Source organism: Dendropsophus ebraccatus, chromosome 7 (assembly GCF_027789765.1).
Source record: "Dendropsophus ebraccatus isolate aDenEbr1 chromosome 7, aDenEbr1.pat, whole genome shotgun sequence".
NCBI lineage: Eukaryota > Metazoa > Chordata > Amphibia > Anura > Hylidae > Dendropsophus > Dendropsophus ebraccatus.
The window spans coordinates 45,439,594-45,460,938 of record NC_091460.1 but is presented as its reverse complement, the minus strand read 5'-3'; the positions used below and the strand labels follow the sequence as shown (position 1 = coordinate 45,460,938).

Sequence of the window (21,345 nt, the reverse complement as noted above, 5' to 3'; positions counted from 1 at the left end):
GATCGATATTAAAGATTATCAATTAGAATTATTAATACATTACATTAATCTTGTACTGATTCGAAGTTACAACCTGTACTATAGTCCACAGCTTAAAGGGGTATGCCGGAAGAAAAAAATGAACTGGTTTCACGGATATCGGATACACCCCTTAGATATAGTTTCTATAATACCTCAGATCATTGTCCTCTAAGTACTTCTTCTATAAGACAATAAATAATAAAAAAAAAAGAAACTACACAGAATGGAATGCTAGGAGATTTCAGCTCTCGGGATAAGTGAGGGCCAAAGAAGCTATCAAAATTAGGAACTGGGTAGAAGAATCTAAGGCATTCCCTAGGTTTTTGCCAGAGACTGCTGCAAAGCCAGATGGACTTTGCTGCTAAGGACCTAGGTTGCATCTGAAAAATGAAAAAAATTTAGGTATAAGACTAGAGATAAGCGAACCTTGAGCACCCTCTGGTTTGTCTCCAAATCCAAGCATGCAGCATTTGGTTACCGGTGGCTGAAGACGTTAGATGCAGTCCTAAGGCTGCCTGGAGAACATGGATACAACCATAGGCCACAGGCTGTATCCATGTTTTCCAGAACTTCCTAGGGCTGCATACAAATGCTGCACGTTCAAATTTAAACAAACCTGAGCATGCTCAAGGTTCGCTCATCTCTATGTGAGACCAATAGCCTCCAAGAAATCAAGAGGACCCAAAATGGGAAAATAACAGTTAGCAAGTCAAATTCAGAACCAAGAGAGCACGCATATATCAAGATCAGCAGGTAAAGGGATAATAACAGGAATCAGTCCAGAGTGAGGAAGTCTGAAGAGCATGGACAATCCAAAAGAGCCAACAAGGGGTTACCAGAGTACAATTCAAAATCAACAGGCAAAGCAATCTAAATAAAGGGTATACAGTCAGCGCGATATAGAGCCAAGACGTACGAAACAAGTGTCAGCCAGAGCCTTAATTGGCTCAGCATAAAGTAAAGTACATTGGCCAACCAGCCAGTTCTACCTAGCGTTGGGCTGGTGGTCTTGGCAGGCCCTACTCCCTCAGCTGCCTCACGAAATGGAGCGATTGACGCCATGTTAGGAAAGAATGGTATGTCCTGACATCTAAAGCCTACAGAATTGTCAGTGCAGCTCTAAACTATAGGCTATAGGTCATTCAAGATAAGTAAGGCAATGTATTTACAAAAAGAATCAACTTTTTATGTAGGTTCTTTACAATGGTGGTTGGGGTGGATAGGCATTAAAGGGGTTGTCCGGCGATAAAAAATTATTCACAGAATAACACACATTACAAAGTTATACAACTTTGTAATGTATGTTATGTCTGTGAATGGCCCCCTTCCCCGTGTTTCCCCCCACCCACGCTAGACCCGGAAGTGTGGTGCATTATACTCACCGCATCTCGTGTCGTCCACGGTCTCCGATCGTCAGCAGTGACGTCTTCTTCGGGAGGCCGGCGGATCTTCCCGAGTGCCGGCCACCCTCTGCAGCGTCATCCGAAGCTCAGCCGCGATTGGCTGAGCATAACTGTGCTCAGCCAATCGCGGCTGAGCGGCTGATGACGCGGCCACGTCATGAGCTGCTCAGCCGCGATTGGCTGAGCACAGTTATGCTCAGCCAATCGCGGCTGAGCTTCGGATGACGCTGCAGAGGGCGGCCGGCACTCGGGAAGATCCGCTGGCCTCCCGAAGAAGACGTCACTGCTGAGGATCGGAGACCGTGGTCGGCACGTGACAGGTAATGTATAGCGCACCACACTTCCGGGTACACGGGTGGGGGTGGTGGGACACGGGGAAGGGGGCCATTCACAGACATAACATACATTACAAAGTTGTATAACTTTGTAATGTGTGTTATTCTGTGAATAATTTTTTATCGCCGGACAACCCCTTTAAATAAATTAATTTCATCATGATCATCAAGTACAGATTTATTTTTTATTATTAATTTTACCTCAATTAAAGCCTGACTTGCATCCACAATAGTATATGCAGATTTAGCCTATGTAGAACATTACAAATATGTGGCTTGAAACTGAACTATTGAAGGACTCCTTTAATTAAAAGTTGAAGTAAGGTGCATAAAACTTGGTAAAGTCACCAGAAAGCAGCAGAACCATTGGCATTGTGTGTTCTTTAATCTACTAAATTAATGAACATGACTTCCAGATCCATTTAAATTGTCCGTAAATTCAAACAAAATTATTTTTTCTCCTGAAATCCTGACTTGCACTGGCACTTTCAATCGCGAGGATTAACTGAGCACGCTTTTATTCACTAGAACCCATCAAATTCATCTGTTATTGCAAGATCTGCTCTCTGGCATAAAACTTTATTGATATATTAACATGCAAATTAAACCGTGGTACACTAAGGTTTTTACTCAGCCCTGTTTTTCATTTAAAAACTGTATATCCAGAATTTTACTACCTGTGCTCTCAGTTTTACTGCTAAGTAGTGGCAGTGCATTAAGAAAGTGAGGGAAATCAGATATTTCAATATTCCCAATCAGCAAAGAACGAGAACTTCCAGAAGATGAGATAAAGTAAGAACATTTTAATGGGGATAGGTGGTTCAGACAACTTCCTATAAAATGTCCTTTTGGGGAATGTTGAGAACATAAATGGGGCAGATCCTTGCTCCTTACCTCCCTAAATAAGCAAGGCTCAAATGTCTTCAACTGCAGAACCAGAACCAATTGTTTTCAATGGACAATAGCAATCTACTAATAAGTATTTTTATGGAAATGTGAATTTATGTAAGTAAAGAAACAAATGGGAATGATGCAAAAATATAACTAATGCACCACTCCTTATATACATTTGTTCTCCTTCAATCACAGAGCTAGGGCACACAGTGTTTAGGGGTAATGTATTGTACACAGTGATGTCATACATTAGTTAAGGGACAGTGTATTGTACACAGTGATGTCATACTTTAGTTAAGGGACAGTGTATTGTACACAAAGATGTCATACTTTAGTTCAGGGGTAATTTATTGTACACAGTGTTGTCATACTTTAGTTAAGGGGTAATGTATTGTACACAGTGATGTCATACTTTAGTTAAGGGGTAGTGTATTGTACACAGTGATGTCATACTTTAGTTAAGGGGTAGTGTATTGTACACAGTGATGCCATACTTTAGTTCAGGGGCAATTTATTGTACACAGTGATGTAATACTTTAGTTCAGGGGTAATGTATTGTACACAGTGATGTCATACTTTAGTTTCGGGGTAATGTATTGTACACAGTGATGTCATACTTTAGTTAAGGGGCAGTGTATTGTACACAGTGATGTCATACTTTAGTTTCGGGGTAATGTATTGTACACAGTGATGTCATACTTTAGTTTCGGGGTAGTGTATTGTACACAGTGATGTCATACTTTAGTTAAGGGGCAGTGTATTGTACACAGTGATGTCATACTTTAGTTTCGGGGCAGTGTATTGTACACAATGATGTCATACTTTAGTTTAGGGGTAGTGTATTGTACACAGTGGTGTCATACTTTAGTTTCGGGGTAGTGTATTGTACACAGTGGTGTCCTACTTTAGTTTAGGGGTAATGTATTGTACACAGTGATGTCCTACTTTAGTTTAGAGGTAATGTATTGTACACAGTGAAGTCATACTTTAGTTTAAGGGTAATGTATTGTACACAGTGATGTCATTTTTTAGTTTAGGGGTAGTGTATTGTACACAGTGATGTCATACTTTAGTTTAGAGGCAGTGTATTGTATACAGTGGTGTCATACTTTAGTTTAGGGGTAGTGTATTGTACACAGTGATGTCATACTTTAGTTTAGGGGTAGTGTATTGTACACAGTGATGTCATACTTTAGTTTAGGGGTAATGTATTGTACACAGTGATGTCATACTTTACTTTCAGGGCAGTGTATTGTACACAGTGATGTCATACTTTAGTTTCGGGGCAGTGTATTGTACACAGTGATGTCATACTTTAGTTTCGGGGTAGTGTATTGTACACAGTGGTGTCATACTTTAGTTTCGGGGTAGTGTATTGTACACAGTGATGTCCTACTTTAGTTTAGAGGTAATGTATTGTACACAGTGAAGTCATACTTTAGTTTAGGGGTAATGTATTGTACACAGTGATGTCATACTTTAGTTAAGGGGTGATGTATTGTACACAGTGATGTCATACTTTAGTTTCGGGGTAGAGTATTGCACACTGATGTCATACTTTAGTTTCGGTGTAGTGTATTGTATACAGTGGTGTCATACTTTAATTTCGGGTTAGTGTATTTTACACAGTGTCATACTTTAGTTTCGGGGTAGTGTATTGTACACAGTGATCTCATACTTTAGTTTAGGGGTAGTGTATTGTACACAGTGGTGTCATACTTTAGTTTAGGGGTAATGTATTGTACACAGTGATGTCATACTTTAGTTTCGGGGCAGTGTATTGTACACAGTGATGTCATACTTTAGTTTAGGAGTAGTGTATTGTACACAGTGATGTCCTACTTTAGTTTAGGGGTAATGTATTGTACACAGTGATGTCCTACTTTAGTTTGGAGGTAATGTATTGTACACAGTGATGTCATACTTTAGTTTAGGGGTAGTGTATTGTACACAGTGATGTCATACTTTAGTTTAGGGGTAGTGTATTGTACACAGTGGTGTCATACTTTAGTTTAGGGGTAATGTATTGTACACAGTGATGTCATACTTTAGTTTCAGGGCAGTGTATTGTACACAGTGATGTCATACTTTAGTTTCGGGGCAGTGTATTGTACACAGTGATGTCATACTTTAGTTTAGGGGTAGTGTATTGTACACAGTGGTGTTATACTTTAGTTTTGGGGTAGTGTATTGTACACAGTGATGTCATACTTTAGTTTCGGGGTAATGTATTGTACACAGTGATGTCATACTTTAGTTTAGGGGTAATGTATTGTACACAGTGATGTCCTACTTTAGTTTGGAGGTAATGTATTGTACACAGTGAAGTCATACTTTAGTTTAGGGGTAATGTATTGTACACAGTGATGTCATACTTTAGTTAAGGGGTAATGTATTGTACACAGTGATGTCATACTTTAGTTTAGGGGTAGTGTATTGTACACAGTGATGTCATACTTTAGTTTCGGGGTAGTGTATTGCACACAGTGATGTCATACTTTAGTTTCGGTGTAGTGTATTGTATACAGTGATGTCATACTTTAGTTTAGGGGAATGTATTGTACACAGTGGTGTCATACTTTAATTTCGGGTTAGTGTATTTTGCACAGTGTCATACTTTAGTTTCGGGGTAGTGTATTGTACACAGTGATGTCATACTTTAGTTTCAGGGTAATGTATTGTACACAGTGATGTCATACTTTAGTTTCGGGGTAGTGTATTGTATACAGTGATGTCATACTTTAGTTAAGGGGCAGTGTATTGTACACAGTGGTGTCATACTTTAGATTCGGGGTAGTGTATTGTTCACAGTGATGTCATACTTTAGTTGAGGGGTAATGTATTGTACACAGTGATGTCATACTTTAGTTTAGGGGAATGTATTGTACACAGTGATGTCATACTTTAGTTAAGGGGTAATGTATTGTACACAGTGATGTCATACTTTAGTTTAGGGGTAGTGTATTGTACACAGTGATGCCATACTTTAGTTTCGGGGTAGTGTATTGCACACAGTGATGTCATACTTTAGTTTCGGTGTAGTGTATTGTACACAGTGATGTCATACTTTAGTTTAGGGGAATGTATTGTACACAGTGGTGTCATACTTTAATTTCAGGTTAGTGTATTTTACACAGTGATGTCATACTTTAGTTTGGAGGTAATGTATTGTACACAGTGATGTCATACTTTAGTTTGGAGGTAATGTATTGTACACAGTGGTGTCATACTTTAGTTTAGGGGTAGTGTATTGTACACAGTGGTGTCATACTTTAATTTCGGGATAGTGTATTTTACACAGTGTCATACTTTAGTTTCGGGGTAGTGTATTGTACACAGTGATGTCATACTTTAGTTTGGAGGTAATGTATTGTACACAGTGAAGTCATACTTTAGTTTAGGGGTAATGTATTGTACACAGTGGTGTCATACTTTAGTTAAGGGGTAATGTATTGTACACAGTGATGTCATACTTTAGTTTAGGGGTAGTGTATTGTACACAGTGATGTCATACTTTAGTTTAGAGGCAGTGTATTGTATACAGTAGTGTCATACTTTAGTTTCGGGGTAGTGTATTGTACACAGTGATGTCATACTTTAGTTTAGGGGTAATGTATTGTACACAGTGGTGTCAAACTTTAGTTTAGGGGTAATGTATTGTACACAGTGATGTCATACTTTAGTTTCAGGGTAGTGTATTGCACACAGTGATGTCATACTTTAGTTTAGGGGTAATGTATTGTACACAGTGATGTCATACTTTAGTTTAGGGGAATGTATTGTACACAGTGATGTCATACTTTAGTTAAGGGGTAATGTATTGTACACAGTGATGTCATACTTTAGTTTAGGGGTAGTGTATTGTACACAGTGATGCCATACTTTAGTTTCGGGGTAGTGTATTGCACACAGTGATGTCATACTTTAGTTTCGGTGTAGTGTATTGTACACAGTGATGTCATACTTTAGTTTAGGGGAATGTATTGTACACAGTGGTGTCATACTTTAATTTCGGGTTAGTGTATTTTACACAGTGATGTCATACTTTAGTTTGGAGGTAATGTATTGTACACAGTGATGTCATACTTTAGTTTGGAGGTAATGTATTGTACACAGTGAAGTCATACTTTAGTTTAGGGGTAATGTATTGTACACAGTGGTGTCATACTTTAGTTTAGGGGTAGTGTATTGTACACAGTGATGTCATACTTTAGTTTAGAGGCAGTGTATTGTATACAGTAGTGTCATACTTTAGTTTCGGGGTAGTGTATTGTACACAGTGATGTCATACTTTAGTTTAGGGGTAATGTATTGTACACAGTGGTGTCATACTTTAGTTTAGGGGTAATGTATTGTACACAGTGATGTCATACTTTAGTTTCAGGGTAGTGTATTGCACACAGTGATGTCATACTTTAGTTTAGGGGAATGTATTGTACACAGTGGTGTCATACTTTAATTTCGGGTTAGTGTATTTTACACAGTGATGTCATACTTTAGTTTGGAGGTAATGTATTGTACACAGTGATGTCATACTTTAGTTTGGAGGTAATGTATTGTACACAGTGAAGTCATACTTTAGTTTAGGGGTAATGTATTGTACACAGTGGTGTCATACTTTAGTTTAGGGGTAGTGTATTGTACACAGTGATGTCATACTTTAGTTTAGAGGCAGTGTATTGTATACAGTAGTGTCATACTTTAGTTTCGGGGTAGTGTATTGTACACAGTGATGTCATACTTTAGTTTCGGGGTAATGTATTGTACACAGTGGTGTCATACTTTAGTTTAGGGGTAATGTATTGTACACAGTGATGTCATACTTTAGTTTCAGGGTAGTGTATTGCACACAGTGATGTCATACTTTAGTTTCGGTGTAGTGTATTGTACACAGTGATGTCATACTTTAGTTTAGGGGAATGTATTGTACACAGTGGTGTCATACTTTAATTTCGGGATAGTGTATTTTACACAGTGTCATACTTTAGTTTCGGGGTAGTGTATTGTACACAGTGATGTCATACTTTAGTTTGGAGGTAATGTATTGTACACAGTGAAGTCATACTTTAGTTTAGGGGTAATGTATTGTACACAGTGGTGTCATACTTTAGTTAAGGGGTAATGTATTGTACACAGTGATGTCATACTTTAGTTTAGGGGTAGTGTATTGTACACAGTGATGTCATACTTTAGTTTAGAGGCAGTGTATTGTATACAGTAGTGTCATACTTTAGTTTCGGGGTAGTGTATTGTACACAGTGATGTCATACTTTAGTTTAGGGGTAATGTATTGTACACAGTGGTGTCAAACTTTAGTTTAGGGGTAATGTATTGTACACAGTGATGTCATACTTTAGTTTCAGGGTAGTGTATTGCACACAGTGATGTCATACTTTAGTTTAGGGGTAATGTATTGTACACAGTGATGTCATACTTTAGTTTAGGGGAATGTATTGTACACAGTGATGTCATACTTTAGTTAAGGGGTAATGTATTGTACACAGTGATGTCATACTTTAGTTTAGGGGTAGTGTATTGTACACAGTGATGCCATACTTTAGTTTCGGGGTAGTGTATTGCACACAGTGATGTCATACTTTAGTTTCGGTGTAGTGTATTGTACACAGTGATGTCATACTTTAGTTTAGGGGAATGTATTGTACACAGTGGTGTCATACTTTAATTTCGGGTTAGTGTATTTTACACAGTGATGTCATACTTTAGTTTGGAGGTAATGTATTGTACACAGTGATGTCATACTTTAGTTTGGAGGTAATGTATTGTACACAGTGAAGTCATACTTTAGTTTAGGGGTAATGTATTGTACACAGTGGTGTCATACTTTAGTTTAGGGGTAGTGTATTGTACACAGTGATGTCATACTTTAGTTTAGAGGCAGTGTATTGTATACAGTAGTGTCATACTTTAGTTTCGGGGTAGTGTATTGTACACAGTGATGTCATACTTTAGTTTAGGGGTAATGTATTGTACACAGTGGTGTCATACTTTAGTTTAGGGGTAATGTATTGTACACAGTGATGTCATACTTTAGTTTCAGGGTAGTGTATTGCACACAGTGATGTCATACTTTAGTTTCGGTGTAGTGTATTGTACACAGTGATGTCATACTTTAGTTTAGGGGAATGTATTGTACACAGTGGTGTCATACTTTAATTTCGGGATAGTGTATTTTACACAGTGTCATACTTTAGTTTCGGGGTAGTGTATTGTACACAGTAATGTCATACTTTAGTTTGGAGGTAATGTATTGTACACAGTGAAGTCATACTTTAGTTTAGGGGTAATGTATTGTACACAGTGGTGTCATATTTTAGTTAAGGGGTAATGTATTGTACACAGTGATGTCATACTTTAGTTTAGGGGTAGTGTATTGTACACAGTGATGTCATACTTTAGTTTAGAGGCAGTGTATTGTATACAGTAGTGTCATACTTTAGTTTCGGGGTAGTGTATTGTACACAGTGATGTCATACTTTAGTTTAGGGGTAATGTATTGTACACAGTGGTGTCAAACTTTAGTTTAGGGGTAATGTATTGTACACAGTGATGTCATACTTTAGTTTCAGGGTAGTGTATTGCACACAGTGATGTCATACTTTAGTTTAGGGGAATGTATTGTACACAGTGGTGTCATACTTTAATTTCGGGATAGTGTATTTTACACAGTGTCATACTTTAGTTTCGGGGTAGTGTATTGTACACAGTGATGTCATACTTTAGTTTCAGGGTAATGTATTGTACACAGTGAAGTCATACTTTAGTTTTGGGGTAGTGTATTGTACACAGTGATGTCATACTTTAGTTCAGGGGTGATGTATTGTACACAGTGATGTCATACTTTAGTTTAGGGGTAGTGTATTGTACACAGTGGTGTCATACTTTAGTTTAGGGGTAATGTATTGTACAAAGTGATGTCATACTTTAGTTTAGGGGTAGTGTATTGTACAGAGTGATGTCATAGAGTCCTGAAAGAATGCACAGAGTGATATTACAGTGGAGGGGTAATGAAGAAAGGGATGTAATACTGCTGGGATAATGCCAGTAATGTTAAAGTGTCACTGTCGTTTTGCAAAACTTTTGACATCTCATAGAGACATGTCAAAACTTTTGATCGGTCTGGGTCTGAGTGCTCATACCTGTACCAACCGGGAGAAGACCACAAAAAGTGCAGTCCTCTCCCAGCTCTGTGTCACGTGATCATTCGGTTTTATAATGGAGCTCTATGGAGCCCGACTGATTATACTGACACAGATCGGGGAGAGGACGCACTGCAGCGCAGTCCTCTCCCCGCTCGTTCTCCTGATCAATACCGGTCTGAACACTCAGACTGACCTAAACTTTTTATATGTCTCTATGACATATCAAACGTTTTCCCAAAGGACAGTGACACTTTAAAATATGAAGATAGTGGACATAATGATGTCACAATGTATTGAACTAATGCACACAATGATGTCAAAGTGATATCACAGGATGATGTTACAACATGGGAATGATACAACAGTGATGTCACACAGTACTGGCATAATGTAGTGGTAACACAACACACCAATAATGTAAAAAGTAAAGAGAAGGGATAATGCACAGTGGGGTAACCAAAGGGTTCCACATTAAAACTTACATACATTTCACCACTAACTGTACTATATTTCTTAAAGGGGACATGCCGACCATCCCCAGGTTTAGTTGTTGGGCCCCATACTAGCTGCTATGGCTGCTACCCTGGTACTATGGTAATATTACCCCTTCATAACTTCAGAATACCAGAGATAACAGTTTTAGGGCCTGTCAAGTTAAATATTACCCAGACCACAGCTTTTGGAGCAGAGTGGTGGTCAGTAACCTAGACAATCAGCTGTCAACAATGGGAAAGAACAGGCATATCAGGAGAAGGACAAGATTGTGAAATTACTGTATTTAACATGACAAGTCCTACAGGTTGACTGTGTTAGTTGAGATGGGAATACCCCTTTAACTGCTTAGCAAGTCTAGCCACCAGGAATATTACAGGAATACTATTACTAACTCTAAAGCTCAATATGTAAACATTTATGATGTAGTATGATAGAAAATTGGCACGCTTAGTATAAATCACAGGGAAGGGACGCAAGTTCCCATTTATTAATCCAGGCTGTGCTGCTGCAATTGCCAGAAGAAAACTTATAACTATAGGCAAAATGTTAGTTATTATGCATCCTACATACTATAACTCATTATCTTCCTCGGCTATCTGTTATCTGCCTGGGAAGTCATTCTTTCCAGCTTTTCAAGAGAAATGAGAGCACAAGAAATTAAAAATGGAACATTGACATGACAAACGTGAATTCTGATTTCTGACATCTTTGTTTGGTTGATAATATGTTATATACAGCAACCTGACATGTTAAATGCTTTAGGGTATAAATAAGATATAGCTGAAGAGCCCAAGGCAAGATACTAGTGACAGAATCCTCGACTTAAAGGAAGGTTCTATGCAAATAATGTTCTATTTAATTTAAAAATTGTCTTCTTAGACTTGAGTCAAGTTTTTGCATGCAATAGTTTAAATTATTTATTGAAGACAATGATTATTTCTCATTATTACTATTATTATTATTATTATTATTATTATTATTATTATTATTATTAGTAGTAGTAGTAGTAGTAGTATTAATAATAATAATAATAATAATAATAATAATAATAATAATAATAATAATATAAAAATAAAGGTAAAGGGGAATTCCAGTGTGGGCCAATAGTGGGCAAATGTGCATCTGAGATCTCATTTCGGAAGCAGAGGGAGGAGAGCAAGGAAATAGAATTGGATGAAGGGGAGCTGCAGCAGGAACAGCAAGGGCCAGGGGTGGGGGGTAGATAATATAGCTTTTTGTTGTTTTTGTTGTTGTTGTTGTTTCACTACAAACCCAACACCATGTAAAATTTTATCCCACACTGGAGTACCCTTTTAAATAAATTATCATTACTAGCATATGCATAAATATAAAATGTTTTTTGCATTTCCCATATCTGTAAACCACATCCAGTGATTGGCTTAGAGGGCATTTCCTGGACAGAAAACAGGAAGCTTCTAAAAGTACATAGGAGAACATAGTCAGAATGACTTTCTCCTGCTTTTGGTAAATGCTGACCATAAATAAAGACTTGATTTCATTCCAGACAAATATACATCGTCAATATATCGAGTCCCATGTTTGATTAAATGCCTTATTGTTATGTACAGAAGTTATCTCCTAGGCTCCTGTTTCCTTGATGGTATATTCTACCACACTGTTGCGTCCTTGCACTTAATGAAGGATTTGTCTGTTTATTCTTCCAGAGTGTAATAGTAGAATTGTATTATGTTATAAATGGCCATTATACTGTATAACCTGTATTTATTCCAACCTTTGTACCCCTCCCCGCCAATATCTGTATCAGGCACAGTCAGCTCTTTTATGAATGGAGCAGTGGGTCACGCGCCTCTATTAATTCCTATAAAGTGACGCAAAGAGCACTGTACTCTGCTTTTTCCGTTGACTCCGTAGGAATGAATGCGATCACAAAAAATAAAGGTGAAGCACACTTCTCTGCCAACTGGCTGTAAAATCCAACTTATTTGCTCCAAGCTTCACCCAGCTGTATCTCATTCAGTTTAAAGAGTCACTGTCGTATTTTTTTTTTTTGCAGAAATCAATAGTCCAGGCGATTTTAAGAAACTTTGTAATTGGGTTTATTAGCCAAATCTGCCATTATCTGCATGTAAAAAGCCTTTTCCCAGGTCCCCCCCTCCTTCCTCTTTTTCATCCACTCTAAAAAATCTGAAAATTGTGACTTGTTGCAGGAGACGTCCCCTATCTGTTCTAGGGAGAGGGGAGGGGGGAGGAGGAAGGAGGGAGTTAGCCGGCAGCAGAAAGCAGATAACAGAGGATTACAGGCACGGAGCTGGGTGACAGCTGTAATCCGAGCTCAGACAGGTCACTGGTGATGGTCAGTAGAGATATCCCGTGAGGGATTTGTAGATTAACTCTTTGTTGTCCTGTTTTGGTCTTTTCTTTAGCTCTCTCCATAGGAGAACAATGAAGACAGGGGGGAGAGCTTCAAACTGCTTTTTCATGATAAAAATGCATTTTTCGGATAATAAACCCAATTACAAAGTTTCTTAAAATCGCCTGGACTATTGATTTCTGCAAAAAAAAAATTCACGACAGTGACACTTTAAGGCTATGTTCCCACAATTTTTTTTGTCCGTTTGAGGCCATATAACAGCTGTTATTTAATAACGATGGCCGTCATTTTTAAAATAACGCCCGTCATCATGAAAAAAAAAATACATTGTGGAAACGTAGGTTTGGGGTATTTCATTGATTCTCTATAGTCATGATTTTTCAAGATATTTGGTGAGATGGGTAATATGCCATGTGAGAACTATAATGGCGGTTATAGGATGTCATCCGGCTTTCTCGAAAATTAATTATTCTGTGTTATTTTGCAATTACCCATAGCATTGAATGTACAAGAATGTTTCATGGTAATGATATTGGACAAGAACAGTACCACTGCCAATATTCAATGTTATCTATTGCAATCTCGTCCTGCAGATATACAGTATTCTTCTATTTAGCTTGTAGCCAACAAAGTGGATTTTGGTTCTGAAATCTCATTACTTTCTTTTTTTCTGTCTTTTACTTCCTTAGCAATTGGAAGGACTCTTATTCCTCGATACTTTAGCACAGTGTTTGAAGGGGGTGTCACTGATCTCTATTACATTCTCAAGCACTCCAAAGAATCATACCACAACTCATCCATCACCGTGGACTGTGATCAATGTACCATGGTCACTCAGCATGGGAAACCCATGTTCACCAAGGTAATAACAAAGCTGATTTCTTTCCCCATCTTTAAGAGTGATTGATTTTCCTGCTCTTGTGGTAATATCCCATTGCCTCCCTGACTAAATGCAGAACTTTCATTTTTCAACAGAGCAACAAACTGTTTAATTTATAAATATTTGCTTTCCATTAAACAAACAGCGGGAGGACGGCCATTACTCACTATGGCCCTCGTGCATAACAACAAAAAATGTCAGAGGTGTCCATAGCAACCAATCGGATTACAGGATTTTGTGTGTTAGGACAGACTTGGGAATGAGAGAAGTGATTAGTGGTTGCTATGGGCAACACTGACAGCCACATTGGGGGCGTTTTATTAAAGAGTTGTAGCCCATAGCAACCAATCACATTCCAGTTCTCGTTTCTTTTTTATTAGAATAGCAACCTAACTACAGTGACTCCCAAATCCTGTGTTTCATAACTTTCCCTTAAATTTAAAGGATATGACATATTCTATCTATCTATCTATCTATCTATCTATCTATCTATCTATCTATCTCCTATCTATCTATCTATCTATCTGTCTGTCTATTATCTGTCATCTTACTATCTATTATCTATCTATCTATCTATCTATGATTTTGATGATTCTAATAGTATCATTATTATTATTGTATTAGAGACATGTATAGCTAAGAAGCCACATGTCCTAATACAAGAATATGTACTTTAAAGGGATAGTCCGCTCAAAATTAACTTTTTATATGTTGCTGCCCAGACAAAGAACATAACATACAGCCTATTCTTACCCTGGTATCCTCCTATGTTATCTTCGGGCCCCGGTTGAACGATCCTGTCTCTACTTTCAAGCTGGACTGGTCTGGCAATAACAGCGTGCTCAGCCAATCATTGGCCACGACGCTGTCCCATCTCAATCAGTGATTGGCTGAGCGGGCTGTCACTGCCAGACTAGTACTTCTTGGAAGTTAAGGCGGGATCATTCAGCCGGGAACTGAAGATGACGTAGGAGGACAAGCATATGCTGTCTGTTATATTCTGCACCTGAGCAGCAACATATTAAAAGTTAATTCTGAGCAGAATATCCCTTTAATACATTGGATATACCTGATTGTAATGGAAATGGAAACCTAACCTAAGTGCAAAGTAGGACTATCCTTATTTTTTACTATTTGTAGACATTCCTCATAATTTAAAGACAAAAAAAAATACATAGAAAGCGCAAATTCTTCTTCAGTGAGACGAGAGCTTGCTACATGATGCAGTGGCATCCCTGCAGTCAGTATTTGACCCCTTTAAGATTCTTGAAACATGACGGAATTTTTAGCCAAGAATGGATATTTTTCAAAAGGAAGAGTTAGCCAGTAGGCAGCATGGAGCATGGCGTCGGCTGTCTAGCTGAGAGGCCTTTGTTGTGGAACTGAAAGGGTTAAGCTTCTCCTTGAGAAATAGCAAACTGGTATGTGGAGTTTAATAGTCCATGCAATGCTCCCCTGGAACAAAAAAGAGAGAAAAGTTTTCTCTCTGAGGCCATGTTCCCACCTTGTAAAACACTGACCACAGTGATCACAGAACGGCCAGTGTTACTGAAGATCCTCCTGGCCGGTACTGCAGTACCGACGGATGATCTTAATTTCTGGTGAATTTGAAAGCGGGCGCATCCCATCCCCATCCCAATTCACCACTGCACACAATGGAGCTGCACGCTCCATTGTGTGAACTGACATGTTCTCTGCAGCCGCTATTCAATGAATAGCAGCTGCAGAAAACTGACATGTCAGTTTTTCCTGCGGCTGGATCGAATCCCAGCCAGAGCGTATACTATGTGCATACGCTCTGACTGGGATTCCAGTCATTTGCATACAGCATATGTTTTGTATGAGTCGCGACCGTTGTTGCAAATTGCAATAACGGCCGTGATTTATACAATACATACATTGTGTGAACATAGCCTGATGTTACTCAGTGCTCAACCCATTTGTAAGTCTCTGTCTACAGGCAGGTATCTCTTCCGAGTATCTCTTCATACATTGACTTGAAGGAATGCTACTTTAAACATGGGTCACTAGACAGCAAGTTTTCTTTCTTCTGTGATACATTACATGGTCTATAAGACTCCAGAGACCAGTTTTGTGTTCTCCATTAGATGACACTTTACTCCTTCAGTCCCAAAATATATGTATAAAACACAGATACCTATACTCAAATGTTTGTCAGAATACTGCAATACCAAATAAGAGTTATGTGCAATGCTTATATTCTTGTATATATCCTTGAATTCCCCATGAAATACCAGTTCTAGAACATATTTTCTTATAACTCTGTGACGTGTTGTTTCTCTATTATTCTCACTATAATTGTATGATTCTATAACCAACTGGGTGTTACCAATTGGGGGCGTGTCACTACACAGTCTGGCAGTGTCAGCTCTGATTGGATAGTGTCAGTGTAGGGACACGCCCCAATTGGTGACACCCAATTAGTTATTGCAGCATACATTTCTGGTAAGAATAACTGAGGAACGAGACAACCCAGAGCTATTTAAATAGATGGTCCAGAACTGTTGTTTCATTGGAATTTCATGTCTTTGCTTAAAAGAAGAGACCAGGAATGGTAACAGTTGATAATTCCTCTGTACAGTATTCATTACCATTATGCTCTGTATATAATAATTATATGTGTATTGCTATTATATACTTCCCAAATAACTAATCATATATTTTCCACACTGTCCAAACCAAACGTCCACTTTGCCCGTTTGCCACCACTACCTTGTAACTTAGTCCTACCTTCCATTAATGGCACCTAATGCTGCCAACTTGGCAAAGGGCGAAAGTTTTAATTTTCTTGTACCCACTATAGTTATAATAATCCATTCCACATGGCAAAATAGTCACATTGCATTAAAACCTTATATATTATTGCTTAAATTATATTTCATATATCTATATATCTATAAATACTAGATAAGTAACATGTATTGATTGATACTCATGTAATTTAAGTAATTCAATAGCTTCAGATCATTGCTTTATTTGTCACATCAGGAAAGGAAAGAAAAAAGCTAAAAAATAAAATACTGTGCATGTCTTATAGGCATAGACAGTCCAAGAGCTCATATTTCCTGAGGTTATGACTACATTGTCTGTATACATGGGCTCTTTAAGACTCTCTTTTCTATGTGTTTGGCCCTTTAATATAGTCACAGGTTCCATGTAATTTTGTACTGTAATTTCTGCTGCAAAAAGAATTGGATGATGCCACTACTGTCTATTGTATTTATACTTTATTTTATATAAAGGCAGTATAAGGAAATACTATATACATGTCTTTGGTGAGATGGATTACCAAATGTTACATAGCCACATAGTACAGTTGAAAAAAGACACATTTCCATCAAGTTCAACCAAGAAGGGGATGGATAGATGGATAAATTCTATACCTATGCATTTATGTTATTTTGATCTAAGAACTTGTCTAAGGCTGGGTTCACACTACATTTTAGCAATCTGTTTTTTTTTTTCATCCGTTTGTTTGCACCTATTTTGATCTGTTTTTTCATTCCATTATAAGAAAGATGGATCAAAACGCCTCCGTTTTTTATTAACATACACAAAAATAACGTTTTTGTGTACGTTAAAAAAAAAGATGTGTTTTGATCCGTTGTTTTTATAATGGAAGTAAATGGAAAAACGTATTAAAACGGATGCATACAAAAGCATCAGTTTTTCCGTTTGCAAAAGCACAGTGTGAACCCAGCCTTAGGCTATTGTGAAGCCCTCCACTGGTTTTGCTGTGGTCAGTTCCTGGGGTGACTTCCGCAGATTCGCTGTTCTCATGGTAAAGAAGGTTTGTCGCCTCCAAAGAATGAACCTTTTTTTCTCCAGGCGGAGGCAGTGCCTCCTTGTCTTTTGACAGGGTTTTACCTGGAACATCTTCTCCCCATATTTCTTGTATAAGTTAAACATATCTGCCTCACTGGTAACATGGGAGAATTTGGTATCACAAACTAAAAAATATGAGCTTTGGCGCTGTAAAAGTAAAAATGCTGGAGTTCACAAGCATTAGTCCCCCTGGAAAGATTGGTTAGGGGCCTTTTTTTCCCCTCTCATCTCCAGTTGGGGGAGGGTAGGGGCTGGTACATACCTGTAAGTATTCCTTTTATGTGCAGAATTATCACTCTGTAAGAAACAAAAATGAGTCAGTATATAGGTGGATGACTGCGCGGGTTGGTTTATTTCTGTCTCCCCGGTATCCAAAAGATCACTATGCTTAGATGTGTTGTGTTGTGTTGGAAAGTAACATAATTTGCAGATATGGGAGGGAGGTAATGAAGGTGGAGGCGAGATACAGAACACGCAATTCCTGATTCAGTGCACTCCCCAATTGTGTAATTACATGAACTTTCAGCGAATGGACACTGTATGTAAATGGATGCGGTTTGAGTTTTGTATTTTGTATTTTTTTATGTGAATGCACTAAAAATGCAGTTTTCCTTGTATTTTTAATTGTCCTCTTTTTATAAAAAATAAAGAAATAAAGAAGTTTTAAAAAAGAAGAAAAAACAAACATATCTTAAATGTCTCTTCTCCAGACTAAACAAATGTAATTCTTTTAATCTCTCCTCATAACTAAGATGCTCCATTCCCCTTATTAGTTTAGTTGCCCGTCTTTGTACCCTCTCCAGCTCTAAAACATCCTTTTTATGAATCGGGTTCCAAAACTGGACGGCATACTCCAGATGGGGCCGCACCAAAGCTTTATAGAGCGGTAATATTATATCCCTGTCCCGAGAGTCCATGCCTGTTTTAATGCATGACAATATCCTGCTGGCCTTAGAAGCCGCTGACTGAAATTGTGTGCTGTTCTGTAGTCTATTATCTACAAGTACACCCAGATCCTTCTCCATCAGCGACTCTCCCAGAGTAACTCCCCCCAGGACATATGATGCATGTGGGTTATTAGTACCCAGGTGCATAACTTTACATTTATCCACATTGAACCTCATTTGCCAAGTGGACGCCCAAACACTCAGTGTGTCTGTACTACAAAGCTTGGTGTCATCTGCAAAGATAGAAACATTGCTGTTAATTCCATTCTCAATATCATTAAGAAACATAAACAGTAGGGGTCCCCAGTACTAACCCTTGGGGTACACCACTTATTACCGGGGGCCCCTGTTCTTGTGATCACTGGTGGTCCCAGGCACTTGTCACCTATCCTGTGCCTCTATGATAAAGACACCTTCCTTTCTAATGGGATAATGGGTTTTCCTGTGACATATTGCTGTGAACACAAGCCAGACCTGACTATGTGCCAGACCAACCTCAGCTTTCCTGTGTGTCAGACCTCTCCCTGCCAAGCTTCCCTAAGTCCCTGGCCTGCTATTCATCAGACCATTGCTTCTCTATTCTATGGTAGAATACATGTTTTCTAGATTACTTCTTACCAACCTTTTATGTGCCAGGCTAAAGAGAGATAACAAGGTGACATAGTAGTAGTAGTAGTAGTAGTAGCAGCAGCAGCAGCAGTAGTAGTAGTAGTATTTACTATGTCCACTTTAATTAAGCGACTGTTAAGCCGGCTATATACAGTCAGTAGATAATTGTTGGCCAACAGCTATCTATTCCAACCATATACATATGCATGCTCAACTAGGCTGAGCATACACGAGGGTAAGCAGCTGCTAGACACTTCTAATAACAGTGTATTATTCCTGAGAAGAAATATGTTCTGTATGCCAGTGGCCCCAGTTTTATGGCCCCAACATACTCAGCTAAGGACCAAGTTCAAGACATTCCCTGCATTGATTTAGAGGGACCTAAAAGAGCAGCAGCCCATGCTTTTGAGTTCCACTAAATATATGTAGGCGAGAAGGAAATGTACCAAGGATTGTAGCTAGTGAGTATGTTTAGGCCATTAAAGGGGTACTCCGGCGGAAATATTTTTCTTTCAAATCAACTGGTGTCAGAAAGTTATATACTAATTTACTTCTATTTAAAAATCTTGAGTCTTTCCATACTTATCATCTGCTGTATGTCCTGCAGGAAGAGGTGTATACTTTCCAGTATGACACAACGCTCTCTGCTGCCACCTCTGTCCATGTCAGGAACTGTCCAGAGCAGTAGCAAATCCCCAAAGAAAACCTTTCCTGCTCTGGACAGTTCCTGTCATGGACAGAGGTGGCAGCAGAGAGCACTGTGCCAGACTGGAAAGAAAACACTACTTCCTGCAGGACATATAGCAGCTAATAAGCACTGGAAGTAAATTACAAATCTATATAACTTCAGAACCCAGCCCAATTCTAAGGGCTATAAGCATCTCACATAGACAGTCCCTCACAGTTTCTCTGTTATTGCTGTTGAACCACTTAACAACAATTCCTTTCCAAATCTGTAACATTGGGCTAAAAGCCCATGCATTATCCAGCAGCAATAAGTTGAAACCAATTGATGAATGATTTTTACATCAGATTGCAAAACAGATTTATTCAAGCTGAGGTAAACTTTAAACCTTTTTAAAATGTTTTAAAGAAATCAACAGGAGTTGTGATCACAAGCAGTTTTGCAATATACTCTTTTTTAAGTTTTATATATTCAAATCAATGATATACATGTGGCCACTAGGTGTCTCCCTTCCTGTCAAATTGTGGTCCATGCTCCCTCCATATTTGGTCTTTTTCTCTGTTCAAAAAAGCAGACCTAACACAGGAAGTCCCAGTCCTTTGCACGCTCACAGACATGGTTTGGTATGGATTGACAGCCATTCCTGAGCACTCACAGAGTAAGTCAAGTCTTCACTGCACATATTTATAGCTGCTGTCCAGATTGAGTGCTCACATTGTATGGTTAGCTCTCCTGTCAAACAGCACCAAAACCTTTGTGACTATACAGTGACATTATACTGACTGAATTGTTGCACAGCAATGGTATGTTCACACTGCACTGGAATTTGTGCAGAACTGGCGTGGAATTTGAGAGGAATTCAAGTGGAATTCGAATGGAAATGCAAAGCCCCAATGATATCTCTGAGATTTTTCTAGCGGAATCTGCGCAAAGAAATTACAGAATTCTTTGGGCGGAAAGTGGATCCGCAGAGGAACATTCCACATGTAAATTCCACCGAGTGAGCCGTATTTATTTTTTTAAAACAGATTGCATCGGTTCACAGTGTCACCTGGGTGGGGCTACACAGTAATAGGTGAAACTGTCCACCAATGAAATCAAGCAATTTTAGAGCAGAAAAAAGACACAAACAAATTTTATACAGGTATATATCAAAATGCACATCTAAGCATGTGTATTGTGCGGAGAACCACACATAGAGTAAGGGGCGTGACAATATCACTTTAAAGGGAAACAAGTTATAGGAATCTATGGGAAAGGAAAGCTAAAATTATGCCTTTATTATGTCTGTCTGCTGCATCATTTTTGTCTAAGATGACTTTATTTGTATGTAAGTTAGGGCATTTAGTGCCCAGGGGGCGGTACTTTACCCCTATCCACCTGCCTGCTGCTTTCTCATGAATATTTATCAAGCACTCTTCAGTAATGAGCGTCACTTCATGGCAGAGCACCGGAATAATATAAGGGACATCAGTGCATCAAGGGGGTAAGGTACCACCCACGTCAGTAGTTTCCATTTAACTACATTTGCTTGGCATTGCCATGTTGATGTATGAGAGACAAACTTGTAATTTAGTAGTTGATTAGTTGTACATTTTCCTATAGAAAACCACATAACATTAGCTGCCCTGACAAACCCATTGCTGCTACATCTATATAGCAACTTCTGTTGTAGTTTGTGATAGAACTATAGAATAATAACAATAGAAAACAGAAC

General features: G+C 38.5%; 1 protein-coding gene across 5 annotated transcripts in view; it reads left to right on the top strand.

The window, feature by feature from the left end:
• LDB2 (LIM domain binding 2) overlaps positions 1–21,345 on the top strand; it is a 263,357-nt gene that overhangs the window by 187,033 nt on the left and 54,979 nt on the right. For all 5 annotated transcript variants that reach the window (XM_069977444.1, XM_069977445.1, XM_069977443.1 and 2 more), the window contains exon 3: positions 13,351–13,523. In XM_069977444.1, the coding sequence (XP_069833545.1) occupies positions 13,351–13,523 (173 nt within the window). The remainder of the gene's footprint in view (positions 1–13,350; positions 13,524–21,345) is intronic.